The 22,514-nt window shown below is 41.3% G+C and overlaps 1 protein-coding gene across 1 annotated transcript in view; it reads left to right on the top strand.

The window, feature by feature from the left end:
* Window positions 1–17,822, top strand: part of LOC112260411 (IgGFc-binding protein) — a 28,695-nt gene extending 10,873 nt beyond the window's left edge. Inside the window, exons 16-24 of the mRNA XM_024435484.2 lie at window positions 6,186–6,270; window positions 6,353–6,585; window positions 6,803–6,884; window positions 7,774–7,982; window positions 8,104–8,260; window positions 8,540–9,018; window positions 14,950–15,079; window positions 15,449–15,617; window positions 17,621–17,822. Coding sequence (XP_024291252.2) covers window positions 6,186–6,270; window positions 6,353–6,585; window positions 6,803–6,884; window positions 7,774–7,982; window positions 8,104–8,260; window positions 8,540–9,018; window positions 14,950–15,079; window positions 15,449–15,567 — 1,494 coding nt within the window. The 3' untranslated portion in view covers window positions 15,568–15,617; window positions 17,621–17,822. The remainder of the gene's footprint in view (window positions 1–6,185; window positions 6,271–6,352; window positions 6,586–6,802; window positions 6,885–7,773; window positions 7,983–8,103; window positions 8,261–8,539; window positions 9,019–14,949; window positions 15,080–15,448; window positions 15,618–17,620) is intronic.
* Window positions 17,823–22,514: the final 4,692 nt, after the last annotated feature.

A 22,514-nucleotide genomic window follows, 5' to 3' on the forward strand; every position in this document is an offset into this window, starting at 1 on the left:
CGTTGTTGCAGGTTCACCTGCCTCATCTAAAGCCTCTTCTTTCGGGATGCTGTTAAAGGCCACCAAGTGATAACAGTCAGAATTTGAGTAATATCTGTGCAATACTTGATAGTGTGTGTGTGATGTTAATAGAGAGGTCTGTTTAATAATAATAATTTTGCACGCCCAATTTTTCAGTTTTTGATTTGTTAAAAAAGTTTGAAATATCCAATAAATGACGTTCCACTTCATGATTGTGTCCCACTTGTTGTTGATTCTTCACAAAAAAATACAGTTTTATATCTTTATGTTTGAAGCCTGAAATGTGGCAAAAGGTCACAAAGTTCAAGGGGGCCGAATACTTTCGCAAGGCACTGTATGTCAGCACCCAAAGCCAGTGAGTTCACTGAAATTCTAAATAAGGAGTTACAGTCAGTATCATAATGGGCGATTAATAATAAACTGGTCTTAAACTAAAGGCATTGTATTTGGTCCAAAGCATTCTTTATTACCTAAACCTCAACTGGAGTTGTGCATAAATGGTGTGACCATTGAGCAAGTTGAGGAAGATAAACTCTTAGGTATAACATTGGATGGTCAATTATCATGTTCAAGTCATATTGAAAAAGTTGTTGGGGAGATGGGGAGGGCTATATCTGTTAAAAAACATCATGAACATGCATGCCAGTCTATCCTGGTTGTGTTGATGAGAGATTAACTGCTTCTTTTCCAGTTTTTATGAGAAATAGTATTGTGATGAAAATTCAAGATTGTCTGCACAATCAAATAACTCAGCTCAGACACCCATACATACCCCACAAGACATTCCAACAGGGGTTTCTTCACAGTCCCCAAGTCCAAAACAAATTCACAGCAACGCACAGAGACTTCCGCTGCCGACAGAGATGGCCGCCTCGCTTTGCGTTCTTAGGAAATTATGCAGTATTTTGTTTTTTTACGTGTTATTTCTTACATTGGTACCCCAGGTAATCTTAGGTTTTATTACATACAGTCAGGAGGAACTATTGGATATAAGATCAACGTCAAATCACCAACATTACGACCAGGAATATGACTTTCCCGAAGCGGATCCTCTGTTTTGCCCACCACCCAGGACAATGGATCAGATCCCAGCCGGCGAACCAAAACAACGACTCCGTAAAAGGGGCAGACGAAGCGGTCTTCTGGTCAGACTCCGGAGACGGGCACATCGCACATTGCTCCCGAGCATACTACTCTCCCGAGCATACTACTCATGTCCAGTCTCTTGACAACAAGGTAGATGAAATCCGAGTAAAGGTAGCATTCCAGAGAGACATAAGAGACTGTAACGTTCTTTGCTTCACAGAAACATGGCTCACTCGAGACACGCTATCGGAGTAGGTACAGCCAGCTGGTATCTTCACGCATTGCGCCGACAGAAACAAGCATGTTTCTGGTAAGAAGAAGGGCGGCGGGGTATGCCTTATGATTAACGAGACATGGTATGATCATAACAACATACAGGAACTCAAGTCCTTCTGTTCACCTGACTTAGAATTCCTCACAATCAAATGTCGACCGCATTATCTACCAAGAGAATTCTCTTCGATTATAATCACAGCCACATATATCCCCCCCCCCCCTCCCAAGCAGACACATCGATGGCCCTGAACGAACTTCATTTGACTCTATATAAAATGGAAACCACATATCCCGAGGCTACTTTTATTGTAGCTGGGGATTTTAACAAGGCTAATCTGAAAACAAGGTTCCCTAAATTATATCAGCATATCAATTGTGCAACCAGGGCTGGTAAAACCCTGGATCATTGTTATTCTAACTTCCTCGAGGCATAAAAGGCCCTCCCTCGTCCTCCTTTCGGAAAAGCTGACCACGACTCCATTTTGTTGCTTCCAGCCTATAGGCAGAAACTAAAACAGGAACCTCCTGCGCGCGCTCAGGTCTGTTCACCGCTGGTCCGAACAATCTGATTCCACGCTTCAAGATTTCTTTGATCACGTGGACTGGAATATGTTCCGCATTGCGTCAAAGAACAACATTGACGAATACGCTGATTCGGTGAGTGAGTTTCTTAGCAAGTGCATCGGCGATGTCGTACCCACTGCAACTATTAAAACATTCCCAAACTAGAACCGTGGATTGATTGGTAGCATTCGCGCGAAACTGAAAGCGCAAACAACTGCTTTAAATCAGGGCAAGGTGACAGGAAACATGACCAAATACAAACAGTGTATCTGTTCCCTCCGCAAGGCAATCAAACAAGCTAAGCATCAGTATAGAGACAAAGTAGAGTCTCATTTCAAAGGCTCAGACACGAGATCTATGTGGCAGGGTCTACAGTCAATCACGGATTACAAAAAGAAAACCAGCCCCATCCCTGACCAGGATGTCTTGCTCCCAGACAGACTAAACAACTTCTTTGCTCGCTTTGAGGACAATACAGTGCCACTGACACGGCCCGCTACCAAAACCTGTGGACTCTCCTTCACTGCAGCCGGCGGGAGTAAAATATTTAAACGTGTTAACCCTCGCAGGGCTGAAGGCCCCGACGGCATCCCCAGCCAAGTCCTCAGAGCATGCGCAGACAAGCTGGCTGTTGTGTTTACGGACATATTCAATCAATCATTATCCCAGTCTGCTGTTCCCACATGCTTCAAGAGGGCCACCATTGTTCCTGTTCCCAAGAAAACTAAGGTAACTGAGCTAAACGACTACCGCCCCGTAGCGCTCACTTCCATCATCATGTAGGGCTTTGAGAGACTAGTCAAGGACCATATCACCTCCACCCTACCTGACACCCTTGTCCCACTCCAATTTGCTTACCGCCCCAATAGGTCCACAGACGACGCAATTGCAACCACACTGCACACTGCCCTAACCCATCTGGACAAGAGGAATACCTATATGAGAATGCTATTCATCGACTACAGCTCAGCATTTAACACCATAGTACACTCCAAACTCGTCACCAAGCTCGAGACCCTGGGTCTCGACCCTGCCCTGTGCAACTGGGTACTGGACTTCCGGACGGGCCGCCCCCAGGTGATGAGGGTAGGAAACAACATCTCCACCCCGCTGATCCTCAACACTGGGGCACCACAAGGGTGCGTTCTGAGCCCTCTCCTGTACTCCCTGTTCACCCACGTCTGCGTGGCCATGCACGCCTCCAACTCAATCATCAAGTTTGCAGACAACAATGCAGTGGTAGGCTTGATTACCAACAACGACGAGACGGCCTACAGGGAGGAGGTGAGGGCCCTCGGAGTGTGGTGTCAGGAAAATAACCCCACACTCAACGTCAACAAAACAAAGGAGATGATTGTGGACTTCAGGAAACAGCAGAGGGAACGCCCCCCTATCCACATCGACGGGACAGTAGTGGAGAGGGTAGTAAGTTTTAAGTTCCTTGGCGTACACATCACTGGACAAACTGAATTGATCCACCCACACAGAGAGCATGGTGAAGAAGGCGCAGCAGTGCCTCTTCAACCTCAGGAGGCTGAAGAAATTCGACTTGTCACCAAAACCACTCACAAACTTTTACAGATGCACAATCAAGAGCATCCTGTCGGGCTGTAACACCGTCTGGTACGGCAACTGCTCCACCCACAACGGTAAGGCTCTCCAGAGGGTAGTGAGGTCTGCACAACACATCACCGGGGGTAAACTACCTGCCCTCCAGGACACCTACACCACCCGATGTCACAGGATGGCCAAAAAGATCATCAAGGACATCAACCGCTGCCTATTCACCCTGCTATCATCCAGAAGGCGAGGTCAGTACAGGTGCATCAAAGCTGGGACCGAGAGACTGAAAAACAGCTTCTATCTCAAGGCCATCAGACTGTTAAAAAGCCATCACTAACATTGAGTGGCTGCTGCCAACATACTGACTCAAATCTCTAGCCACTTTAATATTTAAAAATTGGATGTAATAAATGTTTCACAAGTCACTTTAAACAATGCCACTTTATATAATGTTTACACACCCTACATTACTCATCTCATATGTATATACTGTACTCCGTACCATCTACTGCATCTTGCCTATGCCGTTCAGCCATCGCTCATCCTTATATTTATATGTACATATTCTTATTCATTCCTTTGTTGTTGTGAAATTGTTAGATTACTTGTTAGATTTTACTGCACGGTCAGAACTAGAAGCATAAGCATTTCGCTACACTAGCATTAACATCTGCTAACCATGTGTATGTGACCAATAAAATGTGATTTGATTTGGTGATTTGATTTGTAGATGTATGATTCTCTTCTTTATGTTTTAGATTAACTAACTTCAAAGTAATGACTCGGGACGTCGGGTTTGATATGAAAGCTTCTTTTAGTAATAATACTTGTTCACGTTACATTTAACAACTTTAGATTCTACAGAGCAATGCAGGTAAGATGCTAGCGGAAAGGTCAGCTTAATCACTTTCCACCTGCACATAACTGGCGCGTTATCTCTCTCATTCCTGTCGCAAGGCATTCTGGAACTTGCAGTCAAAAAGCGTAATTCAATACAAACCAATACAATTACATATGTAAATAACTGTAAAGAAATATCTTTAGATACAGCTCAATGAATTAACTTAAACAATAACTCTGTAACACATTAAAGTTAAACATTATGAAGTCCAAACATAATTTCATAACTTCCTTCTTCAAAATATGCTTCCCTCGTCATCAATCAGTGAGGACAAAAATGTCAGTTCCTTTAGCTTTTTCCGAATCGTTAGATGTTAATTTATTTGTACTTTTGGCTGTTCTGAAATATTATTTGAGGGCATAATTGTTACTGGCAGTGGTTTGTAGAAAACGGCAGCAACAGTTGTATTAATTGCCACTGGATGGACCTTCACCCTGCTATCATCCAGAAGGCGAGGTCAGTACAGGTGCATCAAAGCATCCAAGACTGACAAACAGCTTCTATCTCAAGGCCATCAGACTGTTAAACAGCCACCACTAACATTGAGTGGCTGCTGCCAACATACTGACTCAACTCCAGCCAATTTAATAATGTAATAAATTGATGTAAAAAAATGTATCACTAGCCATCTTGATTTAATTCATGTATCACTAGCCACTTTAAGCAATGCGACTTTTATATGTTTACATACCCTACATTACTCATCTCATATGTATATACTGTACTCGATACCATCTACTGCATCTTGCCTATGCTGTTCTGTACCATCACTCATTCATATATTTTTATGTACATATTCTTTCGTTCCTTTACACTTGTGTGTATAAGGTAGTTGTTGTGAATAGGTTAGATTACTCATTGGTTATTGCTGCATTGTCGGAACTAGAAGCACAAGCATTTTGCTACACTCGCATTAACATCTGCTAACCATGTGTATGTAACAAATAAACTTTGATTTGATTTATTATACAGAGACATGATCACATGGAACTCCCTTCCATTTCCAATTACGCAAGCAAACAGCAAAATTACCTTTAAAAAATTGATAAAACAACATCTCATGGCACAATGGGGACTGTGAAATGACACACACACAAACACACGCACCCATAGACACACTATCACACTCTCAACACAATCAACGCAATCAATTTACACACATTATTCTTTAGTAGTATTGTTTGTATATGGTTGTATTTTATATTAGTGTGACTGTTCTTGTCTACAGTGTTTTGTTACTTGACGTGTTTATGTTTTTCGGTGGACCCCAGGAAGAATAGCTGCTGCTTCGGCAAAAGCTAATGGGGATCCGAATAAACCAAATAATATTATCCAATTTACCACATGGTGATGTTACTGTGGAAAGCTGAAACTCCTGCCCGTGCAAACCTGCTGATTAGAAGGTCCTGTAGATTGTATTTTCAACCAGCAACTATCAGGAAAAAACATGGATCAAATTCCTTCACACTTTTACAGTGTCCATTTCATCATCTGTTGTGCAATATGACACAAAATACAGGCAAGACACAATGCTGACTTCACTGGGCCTTTAAGCAACAAGGTGAATAGGGTCGAGTGGAATGTGAGATGTGGATATTCCTCACTGCACCATTAACCCTGTGTTGTAATCTTAAAATGTCAGATGAGTTTGGACTCGGACATGTGTACCATTATTCATCGAGAAAGGTCCCTTTGACAAAATGTGCTTAGTGTACCTTTTTGCTATATATGCTCTGTTATAAATGTTTCTCCCTGGCTATTACTTTGATCTCAGATCATCTTCGAGGGCCGAAGAGGCACCACTGATCAATCTGATGTGGCTATAGATGATGTTTCTCTGCATCGTGGACACTGTGAAGGTAAGGGTCACTCCCTCCACAGTGAACAACACAACCACATTTGGGGTAATTGTTATAACGTTGATTTTCTTTTAACTCCTAGATCTGATTGAGCCAACAACACCAACCGAGAATCCTGTGCCAGCAGACAAGTCTACCATTGCACCAACACCAGGTCCAATTACCATGAGACCAGTAACACTAAGACCAACAACTGCTGCACCAGCTCCAACCAACTCAACCATGCCATCTAAACCCTCAACAACTGCTAGGCCACAACCACCACCAACTATGAGACCAGAAACACCAGCACCACCCACAACTGAAATACCAAGTCCACCAAGACCGACAACTGAAAGACCACAACCCCCAAGACCGACAACTGAAAGACCACAACCCCCAAGACCGACAACTGAAAGACCACAACCCCCAAGACCGACAACTGAAAGACCACAACCCCCAAGACCTACAACTGAAAGACCACAACCCCCAAGACCGAAGACCAACAACTGAAAGACCACAACCCCCAAGACCAACAACTGAAAGACCACAACCCCCAAGACCAACAACTGAAAGACCACAACCCCCAAGACCAACAACTGCAAGACCACAACCGCCCACCACAGCGAGACCAAGTAAGTCTTTATGTGCCCTTGATAACACAAAGTTACAATCTTCATTCATTACAGACCCCTCCTAACACAAGTGTTATACAATCAGTGTTTTACAAATGGAAAGACACTAAGTACAAAGAAAATGTAATCTGTACTTATTCTTGCAGTCAGTGTGCTACATATTCTATACACTCAACCTTATATTTGAAGAGTTTTATTCCAAAACCTTATATATCCATTTTCAGAAATATTTGTCAATTAGCTTTTATTGTAAAAAAACAAAATATGAAAGAGATTGGTGTGTTTTTTAACTATCTAATCATGGCATGGCATGTATTTGTTTCAAATGTATCATTTGGTTTCATTTCAGAGACAAATAATCATGTTTTTTTGCTAAATGCTATACATATCCGCCTCCCTCTCAGAGAATATGTAGTACTGCTAGGTTTTACACAGTGAAATGTAACACATTACTACATTTTTTTTAAATGAAATGTACAAATGATACATTTGTGACATCGATATTTCATGTTTTTAAAACATATTTAAAACAGTAATATGAGATCTGTATGTAAAACATTTACATTTGAGTAATATAGCAGATGCTCTTACCCAGAGTGAATTACAGTAAATACATTCGTCTTAAGATAGCTGGGTGAGAGCCACATGTCAGTCAAATATACAGGATACGAACATTCCATTCCAGCTAAGCAAATGGATATATGGCACTTTACCCCAATTTCTTGTGTACATTTTCATACACATCTAAAAGCCTTAAAGAATGAAACATCTGAGAACAATAATATTTTACAGACATGAATCTACCCTTAATAAGCTATCTTTTCTGGTGACGAATTGGTGGATATTGCGTTATTGGAAATAAACTCTTCATTTGCTCTTTTCTCTTTAGCACCATCGTGCCCAAACAACAGCCACTTCGTCCCCTGCATCTCCGACTGCCAGCCCACCTGTATGCACCTCCACGGCCCACCCGACTGCCACTCTGATGAGCACTGCATACAGGGCTGTGTGTGTGACGACGGCTTTGTGCTCAGACAGAGGGTGTGTGTGCCCACCCAGCAGTGCGGCTGTGTGGACAGCAATGGCAACAGCCATCACGTAAGTAACCTAGCACCCAATGAGAACTGCTTTAGAAGTATGTCTGGTGTAGACCCAGTGCCCATAGTTACATGTGTGAAATCTGCAGTGTAATGACTTTAAAGATGGACTTTCATTTCAGTTTAAAGAGAGCTGGTACACTGAGCACTGCCATCAGAAGTGTGAATGTGTTGAAGATGATGGTGTGGGGGAGATTGACTGCAATAATGAATATGAGTGTGATGGGGATGCCATCTGTCTTCAGAATGAAGCCGGACTGTATTTCTGCAAGTCAACAGGTAGGCCACACTTCTCAGAAACGTCACTCTCTTAAGAACTGTCTCTCATACACTCAACAGACATTCAATTGCATTCAATGCCAGTCCCTTACAGACCTCGGTCAAGGCCTAAAGTTCTCCTGTTTTCTAAAACAATGTTCAAGACCAAATCCAGAACAGTTAAGTCTCAAAGACCTTCACTGTTTTATATCATAATTCCTATCTATGTGTTTTCTCACCATGTCCTCATGCACATGTTGTTTCTTTGGTATTAATCTTGTTTCTATTTTTGCGTTCAAGGTTTCAGTGAGTGCTCTATCAATGGAGACTCAGATTACAGAACCTTTAACAACAAGAAGCATGACTTTGAAGGCACAAACTCTCATGTTCTGGTCCAGACCACAGACCTGTCCAAGAACCAGCCAGACATCTACATCAAGACCATCAATGAGATCGTCAACCAGGATGGTGATGACAGTCATGGTGACAGTAGCCAAGGTGACAGTAGCCAAGGTGACAGTAGCCAAGGTGACAGTAGCCAAGGTGACAGTAGCCAAGGTGACAGTAGCCAAGGTGACAGTAGTAATGTTGACAGCAGTGATGAGGATGACAAGCATAAAGACAGCATGAGAAGGGAGAACAGTGAAGACAAGCATGATCGCAGCGATGAGGACAGTGATGAAGATAAAAGTGAGAACAACAACCGTCTGCGACTCAGAGGGCTGAAAATCAGAGTCTACAACCACATAGTGGAGTTCAGGAAGAACAGGAAACTTGTTGTAAGTATTTAGGACTTATTCATGATTTAATATGACAATTATAAGGTTATTCATAACTTCTACTTACAGTTGAAGTCGGAAGTGTACATACACCTTAGCTTTAATCTTGAGTGTAGGGGGCAGTATTTTGATGTTTGGATGAAAAACATACCCAAATGAAACTGCCTATTTCTCAGGCCCAGAATCTAGAATATGCATATAATTGTCAGATTAGGATAGAAAACACTCTAACGTTTCCAAAACTGTCAAAATATTGTCTGTGAGTATAACAGAACTGATATTGCAGGCGAAAACCTGAGGAAAATCCAACCCGGAGGTGCTGTTTTTCCTGAAAGCTCTCTGTTCCATTGCCTGCCTTCGCTCCATTTAAAGGGATATCAACCAGATTCCTTTTCCTATGGCTTCCACATGTTGTTAACAGTCTTTAGACATAGTTTCAGGCTTTTATGTTGAAAAATAAAATCACATTGCGTCATTGTATGGCTGGATGCCAGCAGCGTTTTGCATACGCAACAGTTTGGAGCAGACATTTTCTCTCTCTCTCCTATTGAAGAAGGTACAGTCCTGAGGATTGATTATAAAAAACTTTGACATGTTTCTACGAACTTTACGGATACTATTTGGAATTTTCGTCTGCCCATTTGTGACCGCTCGAGCCTGTGGATTTCTGAACATAACGCGCAAACCAAATGGATGTATTTTGGATATAAAACGAATCTTTATGGAACAAAAGGAACATTTATTGTGTAACTGGGAGTCTCGTAAGTGCAAACATCCAAAGATCATCAAAGGTAAGCGATTCATTTTATTGCTTTTCTGACTTTCGTGACCAATCAAGTTGGCTGCTAGCTGTTTGTAATGTTTTGTCTGCTGAGAGAGATTTTTTTTAAATCAGACACAGCTGGTGGATTAACAACAAGCTAAACTGTGTTTTGCTATATTGCACTTATGATTTCATGAAAATGAAATAGTTTTAGTAATTTAATTTGAATTTGGCGCTCTGCAATTCCGGGGATGTTGACGAAAATGATCCCGCTAACGGGATGGGTGCATCAAGAAGTTATCTTCCTGTCTGATGTCTTGAGATGTTGCTTCAATATATCCACATAATTTTTCTTCCTCATGATGCCATTTATTTTGTGATGTGCACCAGTCCCTCCTGCAGCAAAGCACCCCCACAAAATGATGGTGCCACTCCCATGCTTCACGGTTCGGATGGTGTTCTTTGGCTGGCAAGCCTCACCCATTTTTCTCCAAAGATAACAATGGTCATTATGGCCAAACATTTATATTTTTGTTTCATCAGACCAGAGGACATTTCTCCAAGAAGTACGATCTTTGTCCCCATGTGCAGTTGCAAACCGTAGTCTGGCTTTTTTAAGGCGGTTTTGGAGCAGTGGCTTCTTCCTTGCTGAGTGGCATTTCAGGGGATAGGACTCGATACTTTTGTACCTGTTTTCTCCAGAATCTTCACAAGGTCCTTCGCTGTTGTTCTGGGATTGATTTGCACTTTTCGCACCAAAATACGTTCATCTCTAGGAGACAGAACGCGTCTCCTTCCTGAGCGGTATGACGGCTGCGTGGTCCCATGGTATTCATACTTACGTACTATTGTTTGTACAGATGAACGTGGTACATTCAAGCATTTGGAAATGGTTCCCAAGGATGAACCAGACTTGTGGAGGTCTGCAATTTTTTTCTGAGATCTTGGCTGATTTCTTTTGATTTTCCCATGATGTCAAGCAAAGAGGCACTAAGTTTGAAGGTAGGCCTTGAAATACATCCACAGGTACACCTCCAATTGACTCAAATGATGTAAATTAGTCTATCAGAAGCTTTTAAAGCCATGACATCGTTTTTGTGAATTTTCCAAGCTGTTTAAAGGCACAGTCAACTTAGTGTATGTAAACATCTGACCCATTGGAGTGGAATAATCTGTTTGTAAACAATTGTTGGAAATATTACTTGTGTCATGCACAAAGTAGTTGTGACTGACTTGCCAAAACTATAGTTTGTTAACAAGAAAGTTGTGGAGTGGTTGAAAAACGAGTTTTAATGACTCCAACCTAAGTGTATGTGAACTGCTGACTTCAACTGTATCTTTACGCATTATTTATCATGTGCTTTCTGATTTGTTACCCCATGTCTTATTGTAACCTGTAGCCAAAGGTTTGCCACTTTGCTGGCAGAACTGAATTATCTCATTATCTACAGGATGGAATTGGATGGAACCTAGTTTCCTTTTTGGCACCCGTATTTTTCAGTTTGTGTGTGTGTGTGTCTGTGTGTGTGTGTGTCTGTGTGTGTCTTTGTGTCTCACCCTGACCCTCATAGTCACTGGCTAGGTGCAATAAGAAAAATGGTTCATGACAGGGTTGTAGTCCACTCTAAACTTCAGATGAATGCAGAACTAGCCATATATTATCTTTTCACTTCTTCCCTACTCCTCTCCTGACGTTAAAACACACTAGCTAGGCTTACTTACGTTGGTTGCCTTTAAAGGTCGACTTTGAGCAAAAATGCAAAAATAGCTGATCAATGCACCATCATACTAAGTAATTTAATGGTTAAAAAAAAGAAAAAAAGATTAATAAGATATTTGGCTTCTGAAGTGCCATTTCTTACCGATATTCACAGCTTTCATTCAAAAACAATTTGCTGGAGGAGTTACTGCCCAGCAAACCAACATTGGTTCTGTAACGGTTCCCAGAACATTCATCTAGGTCACTGACAATGTTCTCATAACACAAAAACTGTCCAATCGTAGTGATCATTATACAATGTTTGTATAAAACATTCACCTGATGTTGCAAGAAAATTCCTAAAACATAAAAATGGACTTATTTTATTCTTTAAAACATTAACGGAATGTCCTGTGCAACCTAACATACACATTGTTTGAATGTCAAATCAAATCAAATCAAATTTTATTTGTCACATACACATGGTTAGCAGATGTTAATGCGAGTGTAGCGAAATGCTTGTGCTTCTAGTTCCGACAATGCAGTAATAACCAACAAGTAATCTAACTAACAATTCCAAAACTACTGTCTTATACACAGGGGATAAAGGGGATAAAGAATATGTACATAAGGATATATGAATGAGTGATGGTACTGAGCAGCATAGGCAAGATACAGTAGATGGTATCGACTACACTATATACATATGAGATGAGTATGTAAACAAAGTGGCATAGTTAAAGTGGCTAGTGATACATGTATTACATAAGGATGCAGTCGATGATATAGAGTACAGTATATACGTATGCATATGAGATGAATAATGTAGGGTATGTAAACATTATATAAGGTAGCATTGTTTAAAGTGGCTAGTGATATATTTACATCATTTCCCATCAATTCCCATTATTAAAGTGGCTGGAGTTGAGTCAGTGTCAGCGTCAGTGTGTTGGCAGCAGCCACTCAATGTTAGTGGTGGCTGTTTAACAGTCTGATGGCCTTGAGATAGAAGCTGTTTTTCAGTCTCTCGGTCCCAGCTTTGATGCACCTGTACTGACCTCGCCTTCTGGATGATAGCGGGGTGAACAGGCAGTGGCTCGGGTGGTTGATGTCCTTGATGATCTTTATGGCCTTCCTGTAACATCGGGTGGTGTAGGTGTCCTGGAGGGCAGGTAGTTTGCCCCGGTGATGCGTTGTGCAGACCTCACTACCCTCTGGAGAGCCTTACGGTTGAGGGCGGAGCAGTTGCCGTACCAGGCGGTGATACAGCCCGCCAGGATGCTCTCGATTGTGCATCTGTAGAAGTTTGTGAGTGCTTTTGGTGACAAGCCGAATTTCTTCAGCCTCCTGAGGTTGAAGAGGCGCTGCTGCGCCTTCTTCACGATGCTGTCTGTGTGAGTGGACCAATTCAGTTTGTCTGTGATGTGTATGCCGAGGAACTTAAAACTTGCTACCCTCTCCACTACTGTTCCATCGATGTGGATAGGGAGGTGTTCCCTCTGCTGTTTCCTGAAGTCCACAATCATCTCCTTAGTTTTGTTGACGTTGAGTGTGAGGTTATTTTCCTGACACCACACTCCGAGGGCCCTCACCTCCTCCCTGTAGGCCGTCTCGTCGTTGTTGGTAATCAAGCCTACCACTGTTGTGTCGTCCGCAAACTTGATGATTGAGTTGGAGGCGTGCGTGGCCACGCAGTCGTGGGTGAACAGGGAGTACAGGAGAGGGCTCAGAACGCACCCTTGTGGGGCCCCAGTGTTGAGGATCAGCGGGGAGGAGATGTTTGTTGCCTACCCTCACCACCTGGGGGCGGCCCGTCAGGAAGTCCAGTACCCAGTTGCACAGGGCGGGGTCGAGACCCAGGGTCTCGAGCTTGATGACGAGCTTGGAGGGTACTATGGTGTTGAATGCCGAGTTGTAGTCGATGAACAGCATTCTCACATAGGTATTCCTCTTGTCCAGATGGGTTAGGGCAGTGTGCAGCGTGGTTGAGATTGCATCGTCTGTGGACCTATTTGGGCGGTAAGCAAATTGGAGTGGGTCTAGGGTGTCAGGTAGGGTGGAGGTGATATGGTCCTTGACTAGTCTCTCAAAGCACTTCATGATGACGGATGTGAGTGCTACGGGGCGGTAGTCGTTTAGCTCAGTTACCTTAGCTTTCTTGGGAACAGGAACAATGGTGGCCCTCTTGAAGCATGTGGGAACAGCAGACTGGTATAGGGATTGATTGAATATGTCCGTAAACACACCGGCCAGCTGGTCTGCGCATGCTCTGAGGGCGCGGCTGGGGATCCACTCCGTTATCCAGTTTGTAAGGCAGAACACAGGATCCGCGTCGCGAAAAACATATTCTTGGTCGTACTGATGGTGAGTTGACGCTGATCTTATATTCAGTAGTTCTTCTCGACTGTATGTAATGAAACCTAAGATGACCTGGGGTACTAATGTAAGAAATAACACGTAAAAAAACAAAAAACTGCATAGTTTCCTAGTAACGCGAAGCGAGGCGGCCATCTCTGTCAGCGCCGGAAGTAACAAACATTTTAGTGAATGTTAGGAGAACATTCCAAGGAAATTTCATCTAAAACATTTTTTATAAATAAATAGATTTTATCCAAAAAATTATCTTAATGTTTTGGGGGTTTTATCATCCTAATGTTAGATAAAACCCTAACTATAACTTAATGAGAATCTTAGCTAATGTTCTATGAATGTTCCCAGCTAGCTAGCCTCTGCATAGTCCCCAACAACCGGATGCTCCAGTTTGCAGGGGAAATGGAAAGAGAGCCTGTGACGTGACTTCCTCTTTTGGACGTTAACAAGGCAACACTCCAACACTCCTCCACATTTACCAGATTGGTTAAACAGTGTAGAACAGAACCTGCCACCAACAGTTGTTTTCTTCTTGTCAAGACCAGTATGTAGGGGATCTAGTTTCAGGCAATTCTTTTACATCTGCTACATTAGGTTACTCGCTAACTAAATTAGCTAGCTTAGCTAAAAGACTAGCTACGTCGGTTGCGGACTGCATGAACAGAATGACATATCAATGAACCACTAAAGGCACACCCCATTTCTGTTTGAGAAATCATAGCAATATTCCTACAGTGAAATAATTGTTTTCCCAAGAAATACGTGTGTGTTTAGTAGACTGCTAGCACATTTTGACTTGTTGCCATTGGGTCAGTAACAGTCTTTCAAGTCTTTCAACAGAACAATAATTAACTATGAGCCCAATTATTTGTTTCCTCATTGGTTGCTGCCCTCTGTTGTTGACAGATAAGCAAAATTACATTGAACATATGATATCTTGCCCCATCTTTCCCCTCTCTCTCTCTATATATATATATATATATATATATATATATATATATATATATATATATATATATATATATATATATATATATATATATATATATATATATATATATATATATATATATATATATATATATATATATATATATAGCTGGATGGTAGGAGCACGCATGCCCCTGTCTCCCCAGCAAGGGGTCTGAGGATTCTGGAGAGCTCCTCTCGTATCTACCTGAAGACAGACTTTGGCCTCTCCGTGGAGTTTGATGGACACAGCAGAGCAGGTAACACCACTGTTACATCACAGCCAAAGGAAAGTTTAAATGATTGGTATCTCACCAGTCTCTCTGATAACAGGACAGTAAGATAGCTGTACAGACAGTGTTTACTGCTCAATGTGTCTCTTATCTGTGGACAGATAATATTAGCATAATAGTATAATTAACATTTACACATTTTATCATATCTTGCAGAAATATGGTAACAAGGCAACATACTGTATCAATCCAAACACATATGTGTATGATGTGCTACAGATGTGTGATGTATGCTTTGTGATATACAGTAAACTGCTTTATGATATAAAGTAAACTGTTACAGAACATAGATGTACTGACAGAAAGGACTCACTTCCATGTCTTTACTTTGCATAGTAATCATCCTGCCCCACACCTACAAGAGGAGATTGGGAGGCCTGTGTGGCAACTTTGACGGCAAGAAGAAGAATTACATGATGAAGCTGAACGGTAAACAGGCCAAGATCGTCAAATAAATTGGAGAGAGCTGAAGAGTGACGGAGGACGGACTGAGCATAACATGGAGGTACGGAGTCACAGAGACAGTACTAGCTACCACTACCACATTAATGTCTGCAATATCGTGTGTATCGAGTGTACAGTATGACATCCATATTAGGAACTCCCTCACTTTTGTCAAATCTCAACTTTTAACCATCTCTTAACCAAGCAGATACAGTGGGGAGAACAAGTATTTGATACACTGCCGATTCTGTAGGTTTTCCTACTTACAAAGGCTGTAATTTTTATCATAGGTACACTTCAACTGTGAGAGACGGAATCTAAAACAAAAATCTAGAAAATCACATTGTATGATTTTTAAATAATTAATTAGCATTTTATTGCATGACATAAGTATTTGATCATCTAGCAACCAGTAAGAATTCTGTCTCTCACAGACCTGTTAGTTGTTCTTTAAGAAGCCCTCCTGTTCTCCGCTCATTACCTGTATTAACTGCACCTGTTTGAATTCGTTACCTGTATAAAAGATACCTGTCCACACACTCAATCAAACAGACCCCAACCTCTACACAATGGCCAAGATCAGAGAGCTGTGTAAGGACATCAAGGATAAAATTGTAGACCTGCAAAAGGCTGAGATGGGCTACAGGACAATAGGCAAGCAGCTCGGTGAGAAGGCAACAACTGTTGGCGCAATTATTAGAAAATGCAAGAAGTTCAAAATGACGGTCAATCACCCTCGGTCTGGGGCTCCATGCAAGATCTCACCTCGTGGGGCATCAATGATCATGAGGAAGGTGAGGGATCAGCCCAGAACTACACAGCAGGACCTGGTTAATGACCTGAAGAGAGCTGGGACCACAGTCTCAAAGAAAACCATTAGTAACACACTACGTCGTCATGGATTAAAATCCTGCAGCGCACGCAAGGTCCCCCTGCTCAAGCCAGCGCATGTCCAGACCCGTCTAAAGTTTGCCAATGACCATCTGGATGATCCAGGGGAGGAATGGGAGAAGGTCATGTGGTCTGATGAGACAAAAATAGAGCTTTTTGGTCTAAACTCCACTCGCCGTGTTTGGAGGATGAAGAAGAATGAGTACAACCCCAAGAACACCATCCCAACCGTGAAGCATGGAGGTGGAAACTGCAAAGGGGACAGGACGACTGCACCGTATTGAGGGGAGGATGGATGGGGCCATGTATCGCGAGATCTTGGCCAACAACCTCCTTCCCTCAGTAAGAGCATTGAAGATGCGTCGTGGCTGGGTCTTCCAGCATGACAACAACCCAAAACACACAGCCAGGGCAACTAAGGAGTGGCTCCGTAAGAAGCATCTCAAGGTCCTGGAGTGGCCTAGCCAGTCTCCAGACCTGAACGCAATAGAAAGGGAGCTGAAGGAGGGAGCTGAAAGTCTCTATTGCCCAGTGACAGCCCTGAAACCTGAAGGATCTGGAGAAGGTCTGTATGGAGGAGTGGGCCAAAATCCCTGCTGCAGTGTGTGCAAACCTGGTCAAGAACTACAGGAAACGTATGATCTCTGTAATTGCAAACAAAGGTTTCTGTACCAAATATTAAGTTCTGCTTTTCTGATGTATCAAATACTTATGTCATGCAATAAAATGCTAATTAATTACTTAAAAATCATACAATGTGATTTTCTGGATTCTGTCTCTCACAGTTGAAGAGTACCTATGATAAAAATTACAGACCTCTACATGCTTTGTAAGTAGGAAAACCTGCAAAATCAGCAGTGTTACAAATACTTGTTCTCCCCACTGTACTGTATATTTGACTTTTATTTAACTAGGCAAGTCAGTTAAGAACAAATTCTTATTTACAATGACAGCCTAGGAACAGTGGGTTAACTGCCTTCTTCAGAGGCAGAACAACAGATTTTTACCTTGTCAGCTCAGGGATTCAATCCAGCAACCTTTCGGTTACTGGCCCAACGCTCTAACCACTAGGCTACCTGCCGCCCCAGGGGAATATATTTTATTATAAGGAAATGTTATATCTTTAAAGAGCACCAACACCAAAACTGACTCATTCTTCTTTTATGTTTTCAGAGGATCATCTTCCCTTCGTAACTTTGCTTATGGCCAGCGACCTGACCTCAATGCATCAATACCATTGAATGTGTTTTTTTATTTTCTTCTCATAGACAGACACATTCCTTCCTACAATGGACACAGTGCATTTGAAAGCACTTGGGTTAAAAAAAAGGGGGTTTTGTGGACTATGGATCAATAAAGTATTCTACTTCTTCCATATGACTGTTGGTTTAAATCCTGTTGTTTCTGCAGCTTATGACCCACCTGTGTGCCTTACAGTCGTAGGTTATTTACACAGTTAACCTAGTGTAAGAATCAATGTACACACATGACACTTCCCACTTGAAAAATTACTACAGTTTACTATAGAATACTACAGTTCAGACCCCAGTCCTACCTACCTGGTTATGGAAAATGTGCTCTTTTAGTATTTCTACAATATGTGGAGAAAGTGGAGAAAGCCTCCACTTCTATGTCAAAGATAATAAAACAAAAACACTACAGTAAATAGTACAGTAATGTCAGCAAAAACGCTACAGTAAATACTACATTCCACAAAAACACTACAGTAAGTAATACTGTATACTACAATCCGCAAAAACACTACATGAATTGCTATAGTATATACTACAGTTTTATTTTACTACAGTATTTGTACTATAGTTAACTGTGCATACTGCAGTATATTACAGTAAACACTACAGTGAATACTACAGTAAAGTCCGCAAAAACACTACAGTGAATACTATAGTATTAATACCATAGTATAATATATCGTTTTTTCATGAGGGTTATACTTGTATATTACTGCTAACGTGTAATATTTATTCGAAGGCCCACATTCCATTAGCTTTAGACTGATGTCCAATACCTCAGTGACTGTAATGTACAATATGTTTAAAGTGTTTAAGCTTATGCTTTTCCCACTGAATGTATGTTTTATTTCTTGAATTATTGATCTATGCTTGATATTCATTTTATAAGATCTCATGAATAATAAATTATTATTCACACTGCACCGAATCTATATGTGTTGAAAACAATAGGGCAAGGGCAAGTTTAATAAGGGGTAAAAAAAAAATGCTTAGGGGGCATCTTTGTAAAACTCAAGTGATTTGACCTAGACCCCTGGTTATAGTGTATTATTTATCGTCTCAATCAGTCTGGTCATGTGTGTCTCCATTGGTCTAGTCCAGTGTCGGTCAGTGCCATTTAAGATGAGGGAGTACGATGATCTTTTTTTTCATCAGCATGGCATTATTTCTATCACAGCATATTGGATGACTGTCATTCATATTCCATTCATTCAGTTCAATGTAACAGCAATAGGTTTAGGCTACTAAATGATACTTTAATTTTCCCTATACCCATCATGAGGTTGCTACAACCTAGCTTATGAATGAAAGTTTACAACGTAGGTGCACACATGTCGAGAGAAAATGTTTGTGACAGACAGTGACACATGGACAGACAGGGACACATTCAGTACCACCGTGCACAGTCTTGCCTGTATCTTGCTGATCTAGGGTGTAATCATTAGTACAACAGTTGCAAACGAGAGTTTCTATTGGACAAATCCAGGTATGTTTATCCCGGTTTTGTTCAGTTTGCTTCAGCGGAATAAATACAACCCTGATCATGCACAGTTCACTTTCATAGCAGCCACATTGTATCAATCAAATGTATTTATAAAGACCTTTTTACATCAGCCGATGTCACAAAGTTCTATACAGAAACCCAGCCTAAAACCACAAACAGCAAGAATGCAGATGTAGAAGCACAGTAGCTAGGAAAAACTCCCTAGAAAGGCAGGAACCTAGGAAGAAACATAGAGAGGAACCAGGCTCTGAGGGGTGGACCTTAATTGAAAAACCGTGTGTTTTAATCAATTATTTAGTGGCATGCGAATATATTTAGTATAGTTTTATCTAAAAATTATAACTTTTTAAACTATTTTTATTTTTATGAAATTAATTGAGAAGGATGGTCCTTCCCTTCCTCCTCTGAGGAGTCTCCACTAGTCTAGTCAATGGACATACACACCATTCCATACATGTCAAACATGAACCAATAATGAAGAGAATGTTGTTGTTAGTAAATCATTAGACACCACTTTGACTTTTAGGGAAACGGGTACAACCAGTGATGTCTATAAAGCCTGGATGACTGACGGGGCACTGTATTGAAGCCATTGCGATGCCATCTTGGTACTCCTCCTCCATTGTAAAAAAAGATTTTGTAAGCTATAGAAATGCATTTATTTATGTCTACATTCGTTTTTGACATGTTTATTATATTACATACACCAATATATATATATATATATATATATATATATAAATATTTTCTTTCAAGTATTTTCTTTAGTACTAATGTTACTGTCTCCACTACAATAACAAAATACTTAAATATATGTAATTTTATCCTTTAAACATTTAATTGAAATACTGTAGAATTCCATTAATTCCTATGGAGGACTGCTCCTACTGGGGAGTACCAATATGGCCGACCAGTGGCTTCAAAGCCTCTCAATGGCCAATACATAGCATCAGCAATCCAGGGTTTAAATACATGGCGGGGTACGACTGTGGTGTCTGGGGTAATAGGATATTACCAACTTCTCTAAGCACAATAGGTGTTTGTGCACAAAGCACACAATTGGATTGTTTGTCTGCATATGTGTGCCACCGTGCATATGATGAATATTGTATTCATTCATACCAACCTACATTAATGTTTACCACATTTGGCTGTAAAACAGCAGGATGGATGGGTCTACAGCACACATAGTGCTTCTGATGCTGTTGCTGCTTCGCCATCCACAGGGGATCTTGCCAACAGGTAGTGAAAAGAGGGAAAGGAAAGTTATTGACATACAATTGATGAAGTTTATTTCCACAACGCTATATCCATTTTAAAATGATAAACGTGGATTACCTAACACAACGTGCCGTTGGAACACAGGAGGGATTGTTGCTGATAATGGGCCTTTGTACGCCCATGTAGATATTCCATAACAAATCTGCCATTTCCAGCTATAATAGTGATTTACAACATTAACTATGTCTACCCTGTATGTCTGATCAATTTTATGTTATTTTAATGGGTATTTAATGGGTACTCAGTACTTTGTTGAAGCATCTTTGGCAGCGATTACAGCCTTGGGTATGATGCTACAAGCTTGGCTACACCTGTATTTGGGGAGTTTCTCCCATTCTTCTCTGCAGATCCTATCAAGCTCTGTCAGATTAAATGGGGAGCGTCACTGCACAGCTATTTTCAGGTCTCTCCAGAGATGTTTGATCAGGTTCAAGTCCAGGCTCTGGCTGGGCCACTCAAGGACATTCATAGACTTGTCCCAAAGTCACTCCTGGGTTGTCATGGCTGCGTGCTTAGGGTCGTTGTCCTGTTGGAAGGTGAAACTTTGCCCCAGTCTGAGGTCCTGAGCGCTCTGGAGCAGCTTTTCATCAAGGTTCTCTCTGTACTTTGCTCCATTCATCTTTTCCTCGATCCTGACTAGTCTCCCAGTCCCTGCCACTGAAAAACATTGCCACAGCATGATGCTACCACCCCCATGCTTCAATGTAGGGATGCTGCCAGGTTTCCTCCAGACGTGACGTGTTCAATCTTGGTTTCATCAGACCAGAGACTCTTGCCTCTCATGATCTGTGAGTCTTTAGGTGCCTTTTGGCAAACTCCAACAGGGCTGTCATGTGGCTTTTACTGAGGAGTGGCTTCCTTCTGGCCACTCTACCATAAAAACCTGATTGGTTGAGTGCTGCAGAGATGGTTGTCCTTCTGGAAGATTATCTTATCTCCTCAGAGGAACTCTGGAACTCCTTGAGCGTGATCATCGGGTTCTTGGTCACTTCCCTGACCAAGGCCCTTCTCCCCCAATAGCTCCGTTCGGCCAGGTGGCCAGCTCAGGGAAGAGTCTTGGTGGTTCCAAAAAAAATCAATTTAACCTCTTGATGCTACCCATCCCGGATCCGGGATCGTGACTACGGCTCAAGCTCATTAGCATAACACAAAATGTGAAAAAATATTCTTAGACATATTTAACCTCCACACCTACACAAGTCCAATAGCTCAAATGAAAGATAAACACCTTGTTCATCTACCCAGCAAGTCAGATTTCTAAAATGTTTTACGGCGAAAACATAGCACACATTTATATTAGACCACCACCGAAACAAAAGGCAAACGGCGGCCATTTTGTCCCAGAAAATATCAAATTTAAAAGTAGGATTAAAAAATAAATAATTCACTAACCTTTTGAAAATCTTCATCAGATGACAGTAATATTACATGTTACACAGTACATTTTTTTTTTTTTTCAATAATATGCCATTAATATCCATAAATCTCTGTTTACAATGACGACATTTCAAAAAATGCTACTCAAAATGTCCGGAGAAATTATGATAGCTTGGACAGATAACGTCAGATAACAAGCAATAAACATGACTAAATATACATGTTCTACATATAGTTACAAAGATACACTTCTTCTTAATACAACCGCTGTGTTACATTTATTTTTAACGTTACAGAATTCGTTCACTAGTCTATGCTATGAGTCGGCGCTCAGATATTAGCAGTGTCTCCTCTACGTTTGGAGTCCACAGAAACCCAAAATAACCACATAAATATTCCCTTACCTTTGATGTTCTTCGATCAGAAGACGTAGAAGGAGTCATACTTACCCAATACATCGTTTGGTTTCAAGTTGTGCGTCTTTGTATTAGCATATGCTAACAGCTTCAGCTGAAATGCACCCAAAATAACTTCTGCTCCTTCTGGTCCCGCACTCTTGCGCAATCAAACTTCAAAATTACATATTATATGTCGACTAAACTGGTCAAACTAAGTGCAGAATCGAGCAAAATGATGTTTTTATCATGTAAAA

The sequence above is a fragment of the Oncorhynchus tshawytscha genome, linkage group LG10, assembly GCF_018296145.1.
Source record: "Oncorhynchus tshawytscha isolate Ot180627B linkage group LG10, Otsh_v2.0, whole genome shotgun sequence".
Lineage (NCBI taxonomy): Eukaryota > Metazoa > Chordata > Actinopteri > Salmoniformes > Salmonidae > Oncorhynchus > Oncorhynchus tshawytscha.